Raw genomic sequence first — 22,954 nt, forward strand, 5'->3', positions numbered from 1 at the left:
AGATGATGATCTCTGCACATCTGACCTCCTGCCATGCAGCTCAGACTGAGGCAGCCCAACTGCAAGGCTCAGCAGGCTTCTCCATCCCTTTTATTACAAGTCAGTGGTTGGAGTTACGCTTCTGCCACTTCGTCTGGTCCACGTTTGGGATGGAAATTCAGAGAAGCTGGCAGTGAACAGAACGACCCTGCAACTACAATGACTGATGGCATATGCTGGGGTGAAAAAGAAACTGAGCAGTCTCAGTCAAGCACAAGCATACATGTTGATGAGAGCAACAACTCGTTATCCTTATCACTTGCCAAAAGGAACAAGGCACGGGGTTTCCACGTGATCCTGCCCAGAATTCGTGCATGTTTATGCTGTTGGAGGGGTCTCCACGTGTTCCTGGTTTTAGTGCTCGGAAAATGGTGAAGAGGAGGTGGAGAATAACAAACTGCCCAAGTCAAACCATGCTGCTAACTCAAGCACGAATCAGGATGGCAAAAGTCATGCTTTTTGGGTGGAAGTATAGTTGAGAACCATGAAACAATTCATAGTCCCCTGGTAGGTGATCACCTCTATCACAGGCTGTGAAAGCAGCATCCATTTCAGCTATGCACATTCTGGCCACTTTCGGAAAACAAACATTTCTTTGCTCATGAACATGATCCAATTTTAAAGGCTTTCAGTGCTCTAATGCCTGACATTTAGACTTTTCCCCATGAGAGACACGTAGCTGAGATGATTTCCCATGTCCTAGGTCTGTCCAAAAGAAAGGTTAATCTTCATGAGCTAAGGAAACGTTAGACAAAGGTCTGATTGAGGTCTAACCAGATGACGGCCACATGCATTAACCCCTTCACAAAACCTTTTCATAACTATGACTAAACCTGGTCTTTTGCTTGACTAACCTTTGATAAGCCAGGAGAGATAGGACAAGCACCTTAACTGACAAAACAGCCTCAACAATTTCAAATGCAGTAAATACTCTGGAACGGACTGATAAGCACCTGATGCTCTCTTTATGTTACTGTTAGTTACCCACAGCGAAAACCCCTTTTTCACAGATGGTCACAGCTCAGGCACTCTGATCCTTTCCCACCAGAATTTCACACAGTTACCTTCTGCTTTTTCAAAGATGGACAATTCTAACACATGGAAACACTCTAGTGACAGAACACAAAGAGAGTTTGTCAGGGAACAGAAAAACAAACATAAGTTAAAGGAAGATTTAAATTAGTCAAATGCATATTAAGCAGGCAGCACACGTACAAATACTTGCTTTCATTAACCAAATTGTAAACCAAATATGGTTTACAATTCTTGGGCCATCCTGTATATTGCATGTAAGATAGAGAGCTAATGCTTCAGGACAGAGAAAAAAATGACTTCAGGACCACTGCTGTGAAACAGTTCTGTCATGTGGCTCCCCCACTGACGTCACCTCGTCCCAAGCCACTGCACAGCCCACTCTTTAGCCCACTAAAGAGCAATGATTCAGTATCAGAGCCCTGCACCTCCAAATGATGAGTAACAGAAAACACTGGCAACAGCTGTGTCAATCCCTGACGTAAGGTCTTTGCCTGGTTTGGATGCCAATAGGATCCATCTTAAAGAAAATTAACTGCAAAAGGAGAGAGAGGAAAAAAAAGGAACAAACCTTACGGTTTCAGCAGAACACAGAGTGAAAGGAAAGCTTCCTTGCCTTCATCCAAAAGGAAATTAATTGTTCAGCAATGTATTTTACATTTAAAACTGAATTTGTACTGACATATGACACCTTCCTTGAAACTGCTGTCTTTGTGATTGGAAGTACAAACATCTTATCCCTTTTAAAAGAAAAGATGCCGACAGTTCAGTGAGGCTCTAAATTTTAGTGCCAGCAGTAATATGCTATCAGTATGTACCCAACCAATGCTTGGGAACTTTATGTTTTCATTTAGTTCTCTTAGAGATGAGAACACATGATAAACCTATCAGAGGTACCATCCTTCAACCTGGCCTGGCAGCCTGGGTGATAGAGCCTGCTTTACATTCAGACAGAAGACAAATTAGAGTGCACTCTGCTCAGGCTTCATGCTCTCCTCTTGCAATAGAAGCAATTCATCTCTTCACCTTGATTGAGAGATACTGAGCAGTGTGCTGGGGATGGACTAAAAAAAATCAGAGGGAGGGAAGGAAAGTAAGAGGGAGAACGGCAGGAAGAACACTGCCTAAGGAACCGAAGACCTCATAGCCAATCCTAAGCAAAAAACGCATGATCATGTGCAAAGACAGAATACATGCCCAAAAATGCATTTCAGTTATTGGAAAATGAATGTGTTTCTACCTTTGGTTAACCCAGGGAATGACAGGGAAGAAATTATAAGTACCTAAGCACACATTATCCAACACATTTTGTCCAGACTTAAATCTAAGTGGGAACAAGATGACTGAACTGCTTGAAAAAGGAGTCCTTCCACCAACAAATGAGTTCAGTGCACAGCACCGTAACCAGCTGACAATAATATAGCCTGAATGAGTTAAAGAAAAAACAAGTTAAGAACCAACCAAGCAAAAGGAATAAAGACATTTGTACTCTGAAAAACTGCAGGCCATTTTTTGGTGGTTTGAAGTCAAAAAACACCGAAGAGCAAGAACTCTACAAAAGAACTGCCTCAGCGACAAACCTGTGAGACCTGTTGGTTTTGGGACACTCTTTCAGTGCCCCTTAACTGGGTTTTGGTTTTACAGCTCCTGTAGAAAGGTAACAGAGGCATCAGTGTGGCCATGAGGTCAGAAAGCAAAGTCCTGGGTATACCTGGATACTAGTTGTGATTTCACTGGGAATTATGCACAATTGGCTACTTACAGCTTTAGGTTATCTTATCCACACCCAAAAATGTCTTGGCTACTGTCCTTTGTCCATCCATAGTCCACATGTGCACAGAGTGCATCTGCAGAGTTCAGCATTTTCCATACACCACGTTATTTTGTGTCAGCTTTCCTTAAGACTGACTGAATACAGTCACTGCTTAAGAATCAGAATGATTTTCATCCTTCAGCTTTCCACTCCAACAAAAGGGAACTTACTTTTATAGAAAATGCATGCAAATACACAGTATGGAATAAAAGAATAAATACCATTTGGCACTCTAATCATACTCTTACACAATGTATTGTCTCAGCATTAGTATCAAGTCAGAGGATGGTACATGGTGTGGATCCCCTCGATCACACTGTTCCCATAAGCACAGAATTTGCTGATTCAGATCAATGGACCTGGTAAAACGATATAGAAAAAATAATCCCTGATTTCCACAGCGTTTATTCTGTTTTGCAATCTAGGCAGGGTGCTTATCACGGAGCTCAACACATTGCAGTAATGCTTTAAGCAGCTTAATTAATGTCATTTCTGTTATACTGCAAGAGTGAACATTTTAAGATTGTGAGCTTCCATTTAATACAAAGTGGCATTTTAAGCAGGAAATGCTTTTCTTCCCCTAAATATCACCTACCTCCATCCCTCGTATTTTGGCAATGAATCTATGAAATCTGGCAGCACCAGTACATGACAAAGCCTAACTCTGGTGAAACAATGGTGCATCTCTTCACCATCTCTAATGTTCAATCTGTTTCACTACTGTTAAAAAAAGAAAACCCAGGACATTTAAAATCTTTCATACCAGTTACTACCACCCATCAACGTGCAAGTAAGATGTGAGAGACGCAATTCTACGACTCATGACACAAAAACCCTTAAAACAACTACAAGTTTTGTTTTTCTTCAAGTGTGCCTGCCTTGATAGGTTGTGAAACAGCAAGCTTGAAATGTTTAAGTATATTCCTTTTCCTCCCTTTCTATACAATTGCTATTTAGGAGAAACTCTCAGTATATTTTGAAGCAGTCTCTACTATATCGTTCTTGAGTTAAAAAAATAGCCTTCCTTCAATTTAAAAGAAACATTGTCCTTGTCTATTAGTAAAACAAGAAGTCATTATGTTTTATGTTTACCTCAAACAATTTCATTCTTTAACACAGTACCACTTTCATATTATTAGATATGTTATTAATACAAATCTCTCTGTAATCTCTGTAAATTAACTGCTTGTCAAAAATATATTAATATGCAGGAAGATTCAGCTGTATTACTCTTTCAAGTGTATTCATTTCAGTGCATCTTCAAAGCACATTGCTGGATGTGCCATCTTTATCCCTTGTGCATAAGATGATTAATTTGCAATAACACCAGTATCAATAACAATAACTGTAAATTTGATTTGCATTGTCTCATTCTCTTATAAATCTAAACTGACTCACAAATACCCCTTAAAAAAGCCTCGCAGTAAGTCTCACAGATTGCAAATTATTAAAGTGGAACCCTAAGTAATTTATCAGCATATACAAACAAAACAAATGTTCTTGGGAAAAGAAGTCAGCAAATTGTTCATAAAGGAGATGATCAAATTCTTCAACTTATTTATTATACAAAACTATTCCTGAATTTCATCAGTAACTGAGTTTTCCATTTACAAACTCAAATTACATTAGCAAGTTAAAGTTTTATTTCTGTTTTAATTTCACCCTTTAAAGTCACACAGTATTGACCCCGTTATCTGACTGGGTCTGGAAAGCATAGAAGCCTTTTAAAGAAGAGACAAACAATTTTAAATGCCTCCATACATCTGCCAAGCAAAACTCACATTTCCAACAGTGTATTTGCTCGTACAACTTTTCCTTTTGTGATGCAGCATTGCTTTCACACTAGCTCAAATTTTGAAGTGGACAAATAAAGATAAAACACTTTCAGTGAATAAACAGTCATTGGGGCTTCAAATGAGGCTTTTATAAAGAATTATATTAATAGGAAATTAGGATCTGAATATTCAAGGAATATGAATACAAAACTATTGCAAATAGAGACAAATAAGTCATCCACAGCCATTTTTTAATTAGTCATCCCCAAATTGGCACTTTTAACCTCATGTTTCAGGTAGCTGAACTGAACAGCAGATATGAAATGGTTTGCTGTCATACAAAGACATGCTGCAACGTGCTGAACCATTATTTCCCCCCAGGGTAGGCATTTAGGAGAATAAAAGGGAAAACCATTTTTATCTTGCAATCTTTAATTTAGGCTAGAAAACAAGTTATGGAGAAAGTCAAACACACACTTATCAACTAACATAAAGGATTCCACTCAGTTAAAGAAGAGTTTTCAGAAAGTTGGAATTTCAATGATTAAAGATGATCATTTACAAATTATAAACAGTGCTTCACTATAAACATTATGTGTAACAGAATAGCAGGGTGCATTAACTAAAGAACAAAAGCTTTGATGGAAGCACCAAACCAAAATGCCATCAGCAAGTTCATGCAGCTAGAGGTGCACTCACCTCAGCTTCTTCAGCGGTGGCCCTGATACATGAGGCAGGAAAAGGCAATGAGATACACTCATGTACTTTCTTTTTTAAAATGGATTTCTTTACATTTATGCCAGTGTTGCTTTGTGGTTTTTAATTCAATAGATATTGCTACTGCAAATCCTACATATTTAATAATCGAATTTTTATTACTTTTCTACTTAAATGACCCACACACTTTGTAGAATTCATTTAATTCCTCTTTTACTTTCATTACAAGCAAAGTATTTTTGAAATGGTCTTGGGCTTACGATCCAGGTAAAATACTTCGCTAAGCAAGGACATCTTACATATAGCTTGCAAGCCTCTGAGATGTTGAAAGTTAATGAAACTGCAGATCAATAGGATTAGAAAGGTCAGTCACAGTCACTGTGATCCGTAGAGTAGTAAACTCTAAGGCTGTTTCTGAAACTGCTAATGATCAAATTCCTCCTGCCCTTGCATTTTCTGCAAGTAGCAAAGCAGAAAATGGAGTGAGCTGTGTAAATGAGACTAGTTTTGAAACAGTTTAAATGAAAACTGTTTTGTATGTCACACTCCAAACTTTAAAAAGAAGGATAGGAACAAATTTCCTCAGCATCACCCTGAATGCTGGTATCACCCAGCTGAGAAGATTATAATTTCCTTTCAGTGTGGTAAAATGTGTGTTAGCACCAAAAGACAAGTGGAGTCCTTAGATACTTGTTCTTGACTGATGAAACAAATGTATATGGTAAAGTATAAAGACTAGGACAGTTGCTTAGCTGGAGTGATGAACACTAAAAACACATCCTAAATACATCTGTGTAAAGAATACAGCAGAGTCCACAGTAACTGCAAGTATGTCTCTAACAGCAATATTATAACATGTACAACACTTTAAAAAGACATCAAAAGCATAGGAAATTTCTTCAATGCAATTAATGAAACCTTTACTGCCAAACTGCCAGGGAGACCCTTGGTTGCAATACTTTTCTATTCTCCTGATATTTCAAAATCTGCCTTTATCAATTTTAATTCATGAGGTCATTTCAGATGCCAGAATATTAATTACACAAAGCATCTGTGCAGACCAAGTCACCTTTCTTGGAACAGGTGTCAGCTATGGTGTCTGAACAGAACTCTGAAAGGCTTCAATGGAAAGCAAAAAAAAACCCATGCAGAGGGCATAATCTAGTTCTAATTCAAATATTAACCAATTACAAACCCAGGCATGGAACAGAGAAAGCAACAAAAAACTTCTAATTTCACATGCCTGTATGACATTCAGGAAGTGTTTATACAGTAGACTGCACCAGCTATGGAGTTTGCATCTTTCTTTGAGCATTAAAATGTTGAAAGACAAGGAGAAAGGGTTTGGGCTGCTTTGTAAAATTCAACTAGTTTCGCTGAACACCTTTTAAATGAAGATGCATGTATGCACACAATGTTGTGTCACTTTGTAGACCCATCCCAGGGTTTTATGACACATTTCAACAGTAGAAAAGTGAAACACTATTTTTATGTCAAGCATTGCAACAGGCTGCTCAGGGAGGTGGTGGGGTCGCTGTCCCTGGAGGTGTTTTAAGAGACAGATGGATTTTGCACCTAGGGAAATGGTCTAGTGGTTGACAGGGCTGGACTCAATGATGTTAAAGGTCTCAGTGATGTTAAAGCTGAAATAACTCTCTGATTCTAAAATACAGCCATCAACCCAAACGTGAATTCCACTTATCAAATGATAGATGGATATGATGTCCTCACATTTTTATATTTCTTGGCACTGGTATGAGATCTGATTACAGTCTTGTTGCTAATATTTGTAGGATTCCTGAAAAGATCACTCACTGCATATATAAAGACCTGTTTGATTTGCCTTTTGCTGAGATCATAAATATAATAAAATGTGTTTAAAAATGAAATAGGAATATAGAATTGACAAAAAAAAAATCCCTACTATTCTCAAAGAGACTTCAGATCCATTTATGGTTCCAGTTGGGTAATTCCTCAGTGACCTTTCTTGAACATGCATCAATATATACAGCATTCCATCTCTTTGTGCCATCTCGGGCTTTTTCATCTCATATCTACAAAGTTATTGTGAGTCATTAGCAGCATGAGCACTGTTTACTCACACTTTAAGACATTCATATAACAAAAGCTGGTAAACTTGCCCTCCCACTCATGTTTTCTCTTTTCCTCTAGCTAAGTTCTTAAGAAAAGGCAATACTGAAAATGCAATCAAGCGAATGCAACAAGGAAAAGCTATTACCAAGTCTATGGAGAATAAGAATTGCAAAGATGGCAAGTGTGAGAGATTCAAAAAAAGCAAGAGAGTCAGACTTTGGGCAACTTGTTCCTATTATGAAAATCACAGGAATATGAGACCTTCAAAATTCCATTCAGTTTGGATATGGTGCCAGTGAAACTGTAACAAACCTAAGAAATTGAAAGAAACACATCCCAAAGCTCCACAGGAATCTTCCAATTTACAGAATCAAATGTAAGCATCAGTGTTCAGAACATTAACATCATTTTTTAAAACAAAAATACCATTTAAAAAGTGCCAAGCAAGTCCAGAAAGTGTTTGGGGAAGCCTCGGCAGCAAGAACTGAGAAAACTAAAGATGTGTAAGAAGCAGATGAAGCACTCTCACAAAAACTTGCTTTGAGGCCCCATCTACTTGGAAAAAGATGCCTGGGAAAAATATCCTTAGTGCCATGTAAACAGTACTTCTGTTGTTGCAGATGAAAGACAGAGTCTTCTAACAGAAACACACAAACATCATACATGCTGCTATTCTGTTCACCACTATTTGGTTTGCTCTTATTGATGCCTAAAAGGTTATTTACTCAAGGGTTTTCAGTCGCAGTGGATTACTAGTCACAGTGTATGACCTCACTCAGATTTCTCGGATCAGATCAAATGATAAGCATGCAGGTCTCAGTTCAGAAGCAGAAGGCCTGGAAAATCACTTTGCAAGACCATTCCAGTTATGCATCCACTTGGTGTCACGGCTGATGAACTGAAAGAGCCTAACAGTATCTTTTATTGCCATGGCAACAGATCTACTTTCACTTTTCTCCAGTTTACAATATAACCTTGGCAGTGACCATCATCCCTCCAACATGTCCTGTTTCTTCTGTTCATTCAGAAGCACAGGACTTTTTAACAGCTCAAAGGTTAGTATTTGTGCTAAGTGTCCAATCTCAGATAAACTGCTCTGTCTTACAGGAGAGGGAGCAAAGCAAAAGAGAAGCAAAAGCAGCAAAGCAAAAGCAAAGCAATGAACAAAAAGGAGGACTGTGGCCATCGAGTGCATAAGAGGAATGATAGTGTCTTTGACAGGGCTCAATAAATCAAAATAGTCTAACAGTTTGCTGGTGAACTATCAATTCCTTCCTAAAGAGAGCATCAATATTAAATATTTGATACTGCATTACCAAATCCTTGTCCTCCTCAAATTAAACTTCAAGTAGATGTACTTTGACACTGACAAGGTAATTTAATGCCTTTAAACCGGGCAATAAGCCAGTTACCATCAGCAGTCCACACTGGAGATTTGTGCATCTCCAACTTGTTACTTCACCTGTATAATACTTGGCAAGGGAAGTTCGGTGCTTTGCTGATAAGGAAAAACAAGGCTTTAAATATTCTGATTCAGCCTCACAGTTCAGTTTTGCCAATTTATGCAGATAAATCAGCTCTAAGCCGGTGACTTTGAGATACAATAAAGTTCTTTCTTTGGAAGGATATAAGCCCTTAAAGTCTAGTTCATGATTTACAAAAGCATCTCTAATAAGCATTCCTGTTAAAGCTGTAGAATGACAGCGTTACACGCTGGGATTTGTTGTCTCCAGTGAAAGGTGGTAACATCAGCCTGGGACTGTAGGCATGCATGGATTTAAACTCTCAGTCTGCCTTTAGAGAGAGAGAGGGAGAAGTGGAGGCCCAAGCATGTTGTCTTTTTTAAAGAGGGAAATCACACCATCTGTGGAAAATCCACTGAGATGCACCAGTAAGTCACTTCCCAAAACAAGAAAAGCCTCTGAAAACAATATAGTCTATTGATGCCACCAAGGGTTTACCTCTTCTTTCTCCTTTACTTTCTTTACTCCTGAAGGTGAGCTGAATTGTGACTGTGGACAATAAGCACATTCATAAACTGAGAACCAGGACAGCTTCAAAAAGAGGTGAAGAAGTGCTATTCAAGTGTTCATTAGCATTCTCCACCATTTCGGTGTAGGAGTGTTTTCAAACACCATGAAAGCAAATGTGTTTATTTTTCACAAGTCGACTCACTCAGACATATTTGTGATTCCTAATTCCACCAACTGACTACATTCTTCTCAGTGTTCTAAACCATACAGCCCTGATTAATACTGTCTAAGGATTAGTACTGGTTAACCATTCTCCCAACATACAGTGCTTGCAGAAATACCCACCCTTCTCCCATAGGTAGCTTTTTCAGCTACAGATACCAAAGACCCTGTAGGTTGCCCTGTTAAAGTATCAGCAAGAGGGATATATAGGATATAGGTACAATTGGCACTCCTGAGTCTGACTCCAATAGCTCCCTTACGGGTCTTCACCAGACATTTCCTTCTCCAAGAGTAAAACTTCCTCTAAAAGGAGAACTAAGTTTTTAAAGGCCTTTTCCTTTGCCTTCTGAGTCAGGATCTATAGGAAATTTCCTCTATTTTAACTGAATTTTCTGTAACACTCAGAGATTGAAGCAATTTGCATCTCACTGAGGCTGAAGCAACAACAATATGACCACTGTATTTAGTGAAAATGGAACTAACTCATATACACACAGAACTAGAGACAACAGAGTTCCATTGGGTCAGTTTACACCATCTCATGTTCACGTAGATTTACTATCTATGGCACACGTCCTTCCTTGTTCTTCATCTGGGCAGCCTGTTGCAGTGTTCCCTCACCCTCGTCAGTAAAAGGAAATGTACTCAACAATTTGTTGTTATCTCCCATACACAGAAATTTGCTTTAGTGCCTACAAGATAATAAAGCCAAAAGACTATTTCTGGGCTTTGTATTTTTAAGAAACTTCTAGATAAACAGTCTGTGGCTAATATCTTCAGTTTAGCCATCTCCTCCTTTCACCAACTCTAATTCCATGGGATTTTAAACCAACACAACACTTGGAAACAAATGACTTCTACTCCAGGAACAAGACTCCAGAGTGTGCTTTGTACAGCTGAACAGAAAGGAAGGACCTTCTATATGGCACAGACTGGCGTCCCATAGGAAACTTACTGCATAGTCCATTCATCTTTGCCTGTCAGAAAAGGCGGTGCACAGTGGACTGACAGATGCTCACTGCATAACTTTGTTCTCAATAAAGATTTATCACTTGTACTAAAAACTCTCCCAACCTTAAGCCAGTGAAAAGGGAAAGTAGACACAATTAAAAAGAAATACTGTTGAATAGAAACAAGTCAAAACTGTGTCTCTCAACTACTTCCTCTGGGCACCAGGCAGCTATTAGGTGGTTTGGAGCAAGCTTAAGACGCCTCACACAAGTCCTTTATCTCCAACAGTGCAAATGAGATTAATGGATTCATTTTCACTCTGTGATTCACTTTCTCTGTTCTGCATTTTGTTTTATGCAGATAATTGGAAATAACAAAGAAACATCATTCTCTAGAGCTTAGTAGGGAAACGAAGTGCACTTCTTTCTAAAAACTCAAATTCAACATAAGAAACAGAAGAAAAACAAAACCAGTGAGAAGAACAGTTCTACAGAAGGGTAATATGCAATTAGCACCTGCCCTCCCACATACACCAGCACACAGAATCTGCAGAAATGTCTGATCTTAACACACCTTCCCCTAACTCTTGGGCTTGAATAAAACATCATTGCTATATGTCTCTTGGGAAGATCTTAGTAGTGCTGGGAAACAGCACCGGAGATGCACAAAGGAAGAAAGAAGCCCCACCAAAAGTACTGTAACACTACTGAACATGATTTATTCTCTGACAGAGAAATACAGAATCCTCTTATGATTTAGTCACGATTTTTCAAAACTAGACAAGGTTAGTTCTGTGGGCAGAACTCACAAAAGTTTCTGGTTTCTACATCTCCTTTATCCGAATATTGCTGTACATGTAAGAATCTGGGTTTGGTGCTCAGTGACAAGCCTGTCCATTTAAATGAATGAATAAACGAAGGAAAAAGCAGAACACACTTAAGAACTTGTCTTGAAGGAAACTGCCAGAATGTCAATTGGGGCCTCAAGCTGTCTCTAAAAGGCCAGCTTTCTCAAAATTGTAGCTGGAGGCTGCTACTCAACAGGGAGCCTGACTATCCAAGCTCAGCATTACTGCTTGGTGTCCAAATGAGCTGGTTTTTTGTCAACACCTTCAAGTGCCTACTGAAGGGCTACTAAGGACTCAACTGGCTCTTACTGTACCCATTCCCATGCATGGAAGGAGCACTCTGAGACACAGGCTTGTCCCTTCCTGTGCCAAAGTCTCTAGTGCCAAGAATCAACCCACCGACACTCTACATTCACTGTTAGTTAAGTAGCTATGCTGGACTGAGCCATAACCAAGTTCCAATCAAAATATTGGGGGTAAAATTAAGGATTTTCAGCCAGTCATTGCTGTAAACCTATCTGTGTAAATCAACTTAATACTTCTGATTTGTCCAGAATGCTTAATAATTATATTTGGCATAGCAACAGTCTCTTTGCCCACTCAATTTTTAACCCATTCCCAATTGTGATTGCCTATTTTTATTGTAAAAGTAACACTATGGGATATTTCCAGTGTAAAGTTCCAAGGGACAACACAAGAAAATGTCCATTTTTCTGAAAAATAGACTGTCTCAAAAGGTCACAAATATCTTGTACTTCTCTTACAAGTAAAAGCTGCAGCTATGTTCACAGAAATCAGCTATCTGGCAACCTTTACATCTGTTACTCAGCAAAGACACACTATTTTTTTATGGTAAATACAGTGTGTGTGTATGTATATATACAGAGATAGATATATATATATATAGATGGATAGATACCAGGAAACCAGAAAAGAGAGAGGGGCACTTGTTTTGCAATCAAGGAGAGTTTGGAGAAGAAAGCCTTCACATACACGTGGTATCTCTTCAAAGATGAAACAGGAAAGTTCCATTCAGAAGACTGCTCGGAGCCTTCCAGAAACGCTGCACAAGCTCTCTGAACACTAATTCAATGGACTGAGCTGGTACAGTATTTTCTAAGATCTAGAAGTACAGCAGTTGGGGTGGGATGAATATCATAACATTGCTATCTTCAACACTGATCATTTCACTTCTGCATCTGTGATATCCATTAGAACTGTAATACCACCAAGGTTTAATATTCAAAATAAGCATGACTTTTCACACTGAGAATGTGTCATCACCAAAGAACTGATAATTCTTTCTGCTGGCCATCTAGCAGTTTGCAAAAAAAGCCACACCATCCTCTGAATTTGAGGCAGTTGTCTCTTTCCTATGCAGTTATCTTTGTAAAAAGAAAAGAAATAAAGTATTTGGCACACTCTTGGATGAATTTACTCCTCATGAAACTAATGAAAACAGCTTCAATGACAATTACCAAGTAATCCGAAAGCTTGAAGTTCCCCACTATTCTCACCTCCACATTCTCTTCTTGCAAGGATTAGTTACCAACAACCATAACTTGGAGTGCTTACAAAGGGGAAAAAACAGAGGAACATGTACATATAGAGGGAACAGACTGAAAATGCCTTTGCCTCAGAAGATGCAGATAGTAGATATAAGGGTTAGGTTTCTAACACACATCTGAAACGCTGGCTTTGTGTTACAGTCTCACGGGTCTATAAAGCAAAGTAGCTAACATATATATAGCAACATCCATGTGGGAGTATACCAAGATAAATGGCTTCCTCAGATTCAGGTCAGAAATAAATCTTCAGATTCACAGCTTGAGAGCTTTAAAATGCAGAACTGCCGTGTTGCAAGAGCAGACTTCTTATTTTGATATCAAACTGGACAGGAAGGTTCAGGGGCATGGCTATTCTTTTGCTACACCTTTACAAGACCTTTCTGATTGTAAAAGATAACAAGGAAAAACAAAATCCCCACAGCTTATGCAACAGGACCAAGTCTTTGGGTAAACAGATGTGCAAATGACACCTCAGGGAGTTCATGATTGACTTTCATATCCCACTGGAACAATATGTATATGCAGGCTTTTTTCTAACGGAAGGACGGTGGATTTATGAAATACACATCAATAATCCCAAGTTCAAACAGATTTCAGAATACAACTGAAAGGACAGCAAATGGACCCAGATTTGGTCTGAGGAATGGCACACAAGCTACCCAGAGAGACAAGGCAATGTATCCCTTCACAACTGAAGAGTTGGAGGTAAAAGACAGCGCAGATGAAACAAATCAGTTACTTTCCAGATATGTAACACTGCTCTGGGGATTTTTCCTATCAACACTGACAGTGTAAGACTGGGTGTATTATATAAGGCATTTCTGTTAACTTTCTCCTATGTGTGGTTAATAGTTGAATGAGAATGCCTCTGACTCTTCTGCCAAATTAGAAGCATGTTTTGATAACAAAGCACTTTTCAGGCTTTAGTATGTGGCAACTGGCTACGCTAGAACCCTTTATTTTGAGGCAATATACTAACAAATCCTATTCAGAACATTAGTTTCATCCAGGGTAGTGGAAAAGCAGCATGTTTCAGGAACAAGAAGTTTACCTCCTGTGACAGATGAATTTTGAATTGGAAATTACAAAATGAGAATAACCTTGAAAGGATTTTTCCTTGTCTACTTAGCATACTACATATGCCACTCATTCTTCTATCCCTTGGGTAATACTATGACTATTTCTATTTTATTTTTATTAGATATGTACCTTTTAAGTTTGGGGAAAAAGAAAAGTTTTCAAAATGGACAGATTCTACTTTTGTGCTTTCTCCCTGAAGCTTTCATGTGCAACCTTACACGTATGGAACACTTCAAGAGTACAACTTACAAGTCGTCTTTGATCTCAGCATTTGAGCTTGCTGAGAATTCTGCTTGAACAAAGACTGCAGGTCAACGACTGAATGGAATGTTGTTTAAAAAACCTGGCTAGTAGTACAAAAAGCATCACTTCCACTAGTTAAAGAGCCCTTTCTGTATATGACAGTACAAAAGTATTTTTGGTATGCTAAACAGTCTTTCCAATATAGAAGTTTAAATATGTATTTTTAAAAATACAAGAGCTTTAACGGTCTTTTTTGGATGCCCATCAATGCTAAAATAGAAGAGCAAAATGAATAAACACCCAAGCTGCAATTTCTAGGCAATAGACAGAAATATTGAACAACCTAAGACTTCAATTTATGACAAGTTAATTAGCCACAATCACGACAGCTCCTAAAGGAATCAGCTAAAGTTTAAGATCTGTCCTGAACAATGATATTTTTTTGTCTTCAGGATTCAAAACTTGGGAAAAGAAGTTAATCTTTCTTCTCAGTGCCATTTAATTAAAAGTATTAATGGAAAGTGCTCCTTTCAGAGAGTGGTCTGCTGAAATGTTCAGAGACCTGAGAAAAGATTCTAAGCTCAATTGCCTCCTGTGCAGAACTTCTCAGGGTTTCTTTCGCAAGGATGATAAGGTGTGGAAAAAGAAATTCTTAACACCGAAATTAAGCTTGGTATTTTACTTTTTGATGAGCAGAGCCTAGCTATTTTAGCCATATAAAGAGATATATAAATGAATTACACCCATATAAAGACATACACAAATGAATTACACTCCAAGCTCCGTTTCACCTATCACGTAGAGAAAAAGACAGCAGTACTTTGAGTAGATATTTGATATTTTCTCACCTCCAAAGAAATACTTTTCTCCAGTCTTGACTTGCAGAGGGCTGTTTGTTCGAACAGCTGAAGCTTCATCGCCGTCAATGGTGAGGACAGCAAAATTCTCCTTGGCGAGGAATCGGACCTCGTGCCACTGCCCGTCATTGAGACCGGAGCCTACGAAGTGCAAAAGACATTGGACCATTTGTACTGGGTGTCTCTCCCAGGCTCGTTTTGTAAGGTTTAAATGAAGGCTATTGCAGAAATGAAATCATTTCGGTGTGGTAACAAGACATAGTTATTAAAGTAGCTATTACCAAAAAAATAACATTATATCATAAACACAAGTCTTGGAACTACCCAAGCGTCTGTGCTGTCAGGTGTAAGTGTGTCTAACTACACATTTTATCACTCACCTTTCCCATCAAAAGGCTGTATTCTACATTTTACTAATAAAGAACATCTTTTAATTGTTTTTATGATCAAGTTCAGAAGGAAAAGACGTTATTCCACTTAACTATAGTGAGTAACAAGCCCAAAGGGCACATTATACTCGTGATTGCTGAGAAGCTAGATATTTGCAAGAAAAAGTAGGAGGAAAGGCTCCTGTAGAAGCTGAGTTCACAGCTAATCCTGTTATGGGGATATGAGGCTAGTCACAGAACATGAAGACATTACAGAGGCACCACAGAACATGCAAACATCTGCCAAATCTGCAGTCTTAGGGGAGTGCCATCCTCCCAACACTGACAGCAGGAAAGCACGTGGATCTGTTCATTCATTCACAGCTGTTAAAACCCCCAGAATTTATATACTTCATGTTGAGGGAGGTTCAGGGATGGTGGCCCTGCACTGAACTCTCTCCAGTAGCTCCTGGACACAATATTCCAGATGCAATCTCATAAGGGCAGAGGAGAGGGAGAGAAAAACCTCTCTCGACCTACTGCCCACAGCCCTTCTAATCCACCCCAGGATGTCATTGGCATGTTGCTGGCTGATGCTCATCCTGCTGTCCATCAGCACCCCCAGGTCCCTTTCCCCTGTACTCTCTAAGAGTTCATCCCCAGCCTGTGCTGGTACATGGGGTTCTTCTTTCCCAGACACAAGACTCTACACTTGCCCTTGTTGAATTTTATGAGATTTCTCTCTGCCCAACTCTCCAAAACAGTCAAAAGAATGTTGTCTTCTATGAACAAGCCATAACATTAACAGCACAGAGGTGAACCTGAACTTCTGATCGTTTCCCACACACACACACACACTCCTTCCATGTGTTTGTTTAAAACACAAGATCAAGTCCTGAAATAGCACACAGTGTTACAACTTGCAATATTTGTTTGTGTGAACAGAGTGGAAGAAGCCTCTTGAAGGTGTATCAATAAAGAAGTGTTTCCTGTACGGACTGGTGAAAGAACTAGTAGACTAAACAAGAGTTGAGTTTTGTTTACCAAGATTTTTGCTAACAAAAACAAGCTTTGTTTGCAAGCTCTTCTCAGTTTCGTTACATTTGACAAACAAAGAAGAAAAGGAAAAGACATACAATCAGTACCCAGGTAAAATTACTAACCATAAACTCAGAAAGGAAAAGATGACATGCCTTTTATTAGAGCTGCAAACCAAAACTGTTACTGCGTAAGTTACAACTGAAATTGATCAGAATATGCTTCAAAGCCCAATTTCTCACCTTGAAGTTATCTCATTTTTTTTTTTCTTAGTTGGGGTAGTAGTATTTCCTTGAACTGAAAGACAATAACTAGAGACTTCTAGACAAAGTTAAAACTTGGCTATTGAAACATGAGGGACAAAACTGCTGGCATCAGCAGTCTGCAACAAAGGGCATGGCTAAAGCACTCTGGAAAGAGGGATGCTGGAAAAAAACAAGAAACGAGAGTGCAATAGGCAAGAAAGTGCATCCTATTTTGCACCACTATTTGTGTTGTTCCAAAAAACCAGCTTTTGCATCATCGCAGACTGCGACGAGAGAAACGACGGCACGTGTCCCACGAGTTCTCCCAAACACATCCATCTCCCACGAGCATCCCAAGCACCGCTGCCTTTCTCTTGCCCCTGGATCGAACTCGCTGTGCTGTCCGAGGTATTTACACATCAAGAAAGACACGGAAAGCTTTACCTGGTGCAGGGAGCTCTGTGCTGCCCTCACGGAGGGTCCTCTAGAACTGATCAGCAGCACTTTTGGTACCCTGAGCCAATGGTCTGTCAAATCGTGACAAAACACTGTCCCTAGTGTGAACTTTGCTCATTTTAATGTCATTTTAATACTAAAACATCCCAAAGGCCACCCGCCTCCAAGGTGCCACCACTCCTCCTTGAGTCTGTGCCCGGAATTGTTTGTAAGCTGCGCCTTTAAATGCGAGGTGAGAGGATTTTACACCACTTGTGTCAAATTGTGCCTCTTTATCTGCTTTTTATTTACACGTGTTTTAGAGGCAGCAGCATCAACTCTCCATTCTCAGTGTGATAATGCTCTCTTTCAGGGACTTAAATTGTTACAAGGAAACACGGTATATTCTCTCACAGGGGATAAGTTTGTACAGCTGCACAAGCTGTTTTATTGTAATATTTAATCACACGCCTCGTACGTTGAGGAATTCATTCTGCTTGGACATAAAGTCAAGCTTCTCTGAGATCTCTCTGTAAACTAAGACTCAAGAGTAGATTATGGTCCTTCCTATTACATGAATTTTCATCTGGAAGGTTTAGAATGGATTACACACCAAATGCACAATGAGGGTTTCTCAACGCCATGTAATCTCTCATCTGAGTTGACACACATATTTATTTGCATTCTAGATGGTTTTTTCCTTACTCCTGTAACTTGAGTAACTTCAAGGTACACAAGCTGAGAAAAAAAAAGAAACACACATTGCTGTCACCACAAATTCCCTGCTGAGTTCTGGAAAAGCTTGGTTTCATGTGCAAATTAAATACGTTAATGAAATGCATCCTCCCTATCCAGGGTTTCTATTTAAATGATATTATTTTAAAAGTAGGACTCTTGAGGTAGGCACTTTGATTGAACAAGAAGAAACAGATGGGGTTTTTTTTATTACAAGACATGGAAGAAGGACTAGATTAATGAATACTAAAAAAAGTACAAGAGTTTAATGCGTAATGGAGAACTTGGAAAGAAGCATCTGGTCAGGTTATGCCTTGAAGAAAACAGCAGCAGCAAAAACCTCAAATCCTTCTGCAGCTAATCGTGTGCAATTAAATCCTCCTGTAAAAGGCACTGACCCACACAGTGGCTAGTAGTGAGTGCTTGGTTATACACTCTGCTGATACACATGGCCAATGTTCTCCTGAAGACAAAAGCGTGATGTCTGCTACACAAGAACAGTTTCCTTGTAATTTTGGTTTGTGACCATAACCCAAGATCCAGTGATGATGTGTAAGAAGTGTCATCAGCATCCCCAAGAAAGATTGTGCCATAGGTGCCTAACCCTTTGCTAATTCCCTACAATTTTGCACCCATACTTCTGGCTGTAGGAAAACAAGCCAGCAACAATTTGTTTGAAACATTCAGCTGAGTTCAAATCTACAGCTATATATTCCATTGATATTCCATCAGAAGAACTAAAATCAAATCACCAGGATGTAATTACAAGAGCTGTGTGTTTCTGGGCTTGGCTAATCGGATTTTAAAACTGGAAAAACAAAACCACAGCTCTTCCTACGGTAATATTTTAGCTAGCTTATGCAATCAGTATCTAACTAAATAATCTGGTTTAGGATTCATGATTCAGGAAAGCCCTTCTCATTTTCAGTTTTACTTCTTTTTCAGCTGTTATCTAGATGATCAGCAAGCTAAGACAGTTGAAAATGCAGTCCTTCAAGGGGTTCTTTTTACCAACAGAAACCCATTTTCTTGGTTCTCCAAGAAAAATGAAGCTGTTTAAACAAATTTTATCCTCATATTTAAGCTTAGGGTTCTTTTTATAGGTAAGTAGTTAAAAACAAGTCAACATTCAACCCATTGGTGATACTTTCTTTACACTGAGTTTTCTATGTGAGTTCATGCCAGAAGAAAAGGATGAGCAGTTAGCTTTAGATACACCTCTAGCCTTGTTTATACAGAATGTATGTAATAATGAACAAAACCCACACAAATCAAGCAACTAGGTCATTTTCCTGTTTGCTGGGTAAATGCTGTTGTGCAGCAAACTGAAAATTCAGCAAATACAAACAACTACAACGCTGCACACTCTTTAGAGCATTCAAACCTATAGCAGCTTGGCTACTGGTGGTGATGTTGAGGAAATGGACTGTAAACCTGGCAAATAATGGTCCAACTCGTAAGGATTTTTTGTTGTTCTGTCTTTTACTGAAAACTCATAAAACCAGATGAAAGAGTGGTTGTATCTGAATGACAGAAGTATGTTTTGCATATTCTGAGCTTAGACACTTGGAGAATCTCATGCAACTGCTGAATCAGCTTTAGCTTTCCCCTCTCACTGCTCTTCCTCTCACATTCTTTGTTCTCAGCAAATGAAAAAGTTATTGTGCCTTAGATATGAAAAAAGATGTAACTGGAAGTTGGAGTTTCAGCTTGCAGAAAGGATGCTGCTGTTAATGATCAAATACACCTTTTTTCACTGCCCTTCACCTCGATCCCAGTCCATGTCAATCAGAAAACACTGACTCTAATAATCCAATCCAGTGCCCTAGAATGGGATTTCCTACAGGCTCCACTGTAATCATCTTAATTAATGCCTCCAGGATTCATCTTCACTGAGAAACAGACTATGGCCACACGTCAGTTTCTCAGCATAACTGTTCCTGATGTCCTCAAAACTCTTTCCACATCAGCATCCAGCTTGATCTGGTTTGTAGCTGACAACACTGTAATTACCAGCCAGCACTGTGGCCCACATCCAGACAATATAACATCACCTTTTAGACTAGAAACCAGTCACATCTTTAAGACTACATGGAACACAAACAACTTACTTTCTCTACCTAAACCCATAGATATTCTAATGCAAAATCTGATCCATTTCTAGGCTTCAAATACTTTCACTAACCATTACCAAAACTGGTAATTTAACTCCTCTTTATCCAGCATACACATTTCATTTATGAAACTTCCAGGTTTTTACAGGAAAGGGTTTATACCTTTTTTTTTTCTCCTTTTAAAATATAAGAAATGAAACATCTCAGAAACAGCATTTTAGGCACAAAGCTTTAAACTCATTTTACAGGTTTAGATACCATTCTGCACTGAATTATTATTTCTATATGCTCAGCATCTTAACACTTTAATTTGAGTGAGCCAACCAGAACTTTTCCTTTCATCTTAAGAAACTCATACTGCTCTTACAACTATTATTCTACCCATATATCAGGTCTATTTCTTTAGCTTTTTGGGGAGAAGCCCTTTTGTGTCACTACTATTATTTTTACCATACATTTATTATTTAGATTGCTAAATTGTGAAAAGAATTCAGCAGGTAACCTGCTTTGCTTGTTCTTATCTTTGGACTAATCAAGTTCAGATGCATACTAAAGCATGGCAGAGTATCTCTTCCTTGCACAATCACAATGGATAATTAATGGATAATTAAAAAGCAGATACAAAAAGCAGAAGAAATCTCCACGTGACTAAAGGTAAATTGACGTTTTCTGACCAACAGCAAAAAATGAAATACAGCTTTGTTTTGATATTGAAATCCCTGAGAAAAGCTTCCCAGCAATGGCTCTGAATCAACAAGAATTATCTAAAACCATGGTTTAGTAGATCACTCAAGGGTGTAAAAGCCATGCACATCTTTAAATGCTCTGTCAAACCGGGGCCTAAATATATCTCAGACATCCAACCAGGTCTTTGGATGCACATTTTCTAGCAATTATCGCTGCATGATTGAGAGAGTGGAGCATATGTTGGGGGAAGAGGTGATCAAGCTTTATCTCCTTCCTTGGGATATACTAAAAGAGCTTTTTGTTGTTCGTTTGGCAACAGTTTTAAATCAGCCCCTATAACACTTCCATTACACTCCTGTTTGGAAGATATACAAAGCCCTAGGCACAAGGCTTTCTGAAAGGGAATTCATACAGCAGCCCTTTTCATGTCTTAATCCTATTATACAAAATTCCTTTTTATCATTTCATCATCACTCCACATATGCCTCACTAAATAAACAGCAGAAACACTGCACTTTGCTTCTAAACACAATGCAGCAGTTCTAAAAGGATTTAGCAGAGGCAAGAATCATAGGAAAAGTAAACTCACTGCTCCCCACCAGATAAAAATACCAAATGTGGACATAATCCAGCAAATACCAGTGGCCAATCATTTATTTTTTCATCGTGACTGGTTTTCATTCTACTCAAACTACACTCAGTTATTTCTTGGTATACTCCCTTGGCAGAACCAAGCAGAGCTGTACCTGAAGACTGATCTTTGAATGCCTGTCCATTTGGTTGCTGAGACCTCCTTGGTGAGACCTTGAAGCTGGACTTGACCTCGCACAAGGCCACTTCTGCAGCCAGAGACAAGAGCAGTGAGCTCTGTGCAGCAGAAGGCAGTTTTGTGCAGGAACCAGACGCCCACAGAGGTGTACAATACGTGCAGCTTTTAGCATGCTGCAGGAGAGTGTGCATAAAGCAAATCTCCCATTGTCCCACACAGTGCACCTTGCTTCAGATCAGTATCTGTCTCAAAAGTCTGAGGACTGTACTTCCTTCAGATGAAACTGTGGAATAATTACTAGGAGCGACTTACTGAGACTTATTTGGACTTACTGAAATTAAACTTGCAGCCACATTGTACAAGAAGGTACAGCATTAAGGAAACCAGCAGAATGAAAACTTTCAGGTTCTGCCCAATTCCTTTAATGCTACAGAAATGAAAAGCTCCAGTCTCCACTGTGCAGCAGCTTGCAGTGTGCACAGACTTGCAGGGCTCAGCATGAACTGCTCTGCAGAGCCACTCCTATGGTGCTGCACTGCCTGCAACTGCAGATACAGCCAGGTCTGAAATCTTGAAAGCTTTTGCTGAGGACACTAGGATCTGGATTAGAAAACAGCCTGTCCTCTTCTATCAGAAGCCTGAAGGAAAGAAGTGATAAAGCAATGCCCTGTCACAGTGCTCAGGGGGTTATTAGGTTTACTGAAGTTCAAGCAGCACCTCCCTGTCCAAAGAAGACTATAATTGCCCCACAACTTGCATGTATTTGCCAGCACTGATAAGTTTCTCATCTGTGTTAAGCAGGTGTATGTTTTTCAAAAGGGTACAGTCAAAAAAACCCAAAGGAACAGAGTTCTCAGTGAACCAGAGTAAAGTCCTAATATAATGATCACTTCAAACGATCCACTTTGTGAACTAAAACCAGGTTTTATCTACATTGTTTCCTTTGTTCATATTTCACATCTTCAGATTTAATTTGTTCTTTGTTCTACTAGGCAAGAAGAGAAATAAATGATGCCAGAAAAGAAAATGAAGGAAGCTGACAGAAATGTTGTTAAATGTGGGGAAGGGTAGGGCGTTTTCACTTCACTCTAAATGTTGTCACCGAAGAATAAAGTGACTCTTCAGGAACTATCAATATCTGCCACGTCTTTCCCAAATGCTGGGGTTCTTTTTGTCCACTCACCTTTTATAATTTAATAGTTTTTTAGATCACAAGTGAGACCACAGTGGAAAGCAGAGCTTAAAACCTGGTAGACCTCTGGGGTATGGTTTGGGGGATTTTTACGTCTTTCTGCAGCTTTTATGTAAAATTCTGAATGTAAATATAATGCTCCCCACTCTGAAAGTTCTTT

General features: G+C 39.1%; 1 protein-coding gene across 1 annotated transcript in view; it reads right to left on the reverse strand.

Annotated features, from left to right (window-relative positions):
- The window catches only part of CNTNAP2 (contactin associated protein 2), a 908,805-nt gene that overhangs the window by 364,064 nt on the left and 521,787 nt on the right, over positions 1-22,954 (reverse strand). The window contains exon 9 of the mRNA XM_061996383.1: positions 15,203-15,352. Coding sequence (XP_061852367.1) covers positions 15,203-15,352 — 150 coding nt within the window. The remainder of the gene's footprint in view (positions 1-15,202; positions 15,353-22,954) is intronic.

Source organism: Colius striatus, chromosome 5 (genome assembly GCF_028858725.1).
Source record: "Colius striatus isolate bColStr4 chromosome 5, bColStr4.1.hap1, whole genome shotgun sequence".
NCBI lineage: Eukaryota > Metazoa > Chordata > Aves > Coliiformes > Coliidae > Colius > Colius striatus.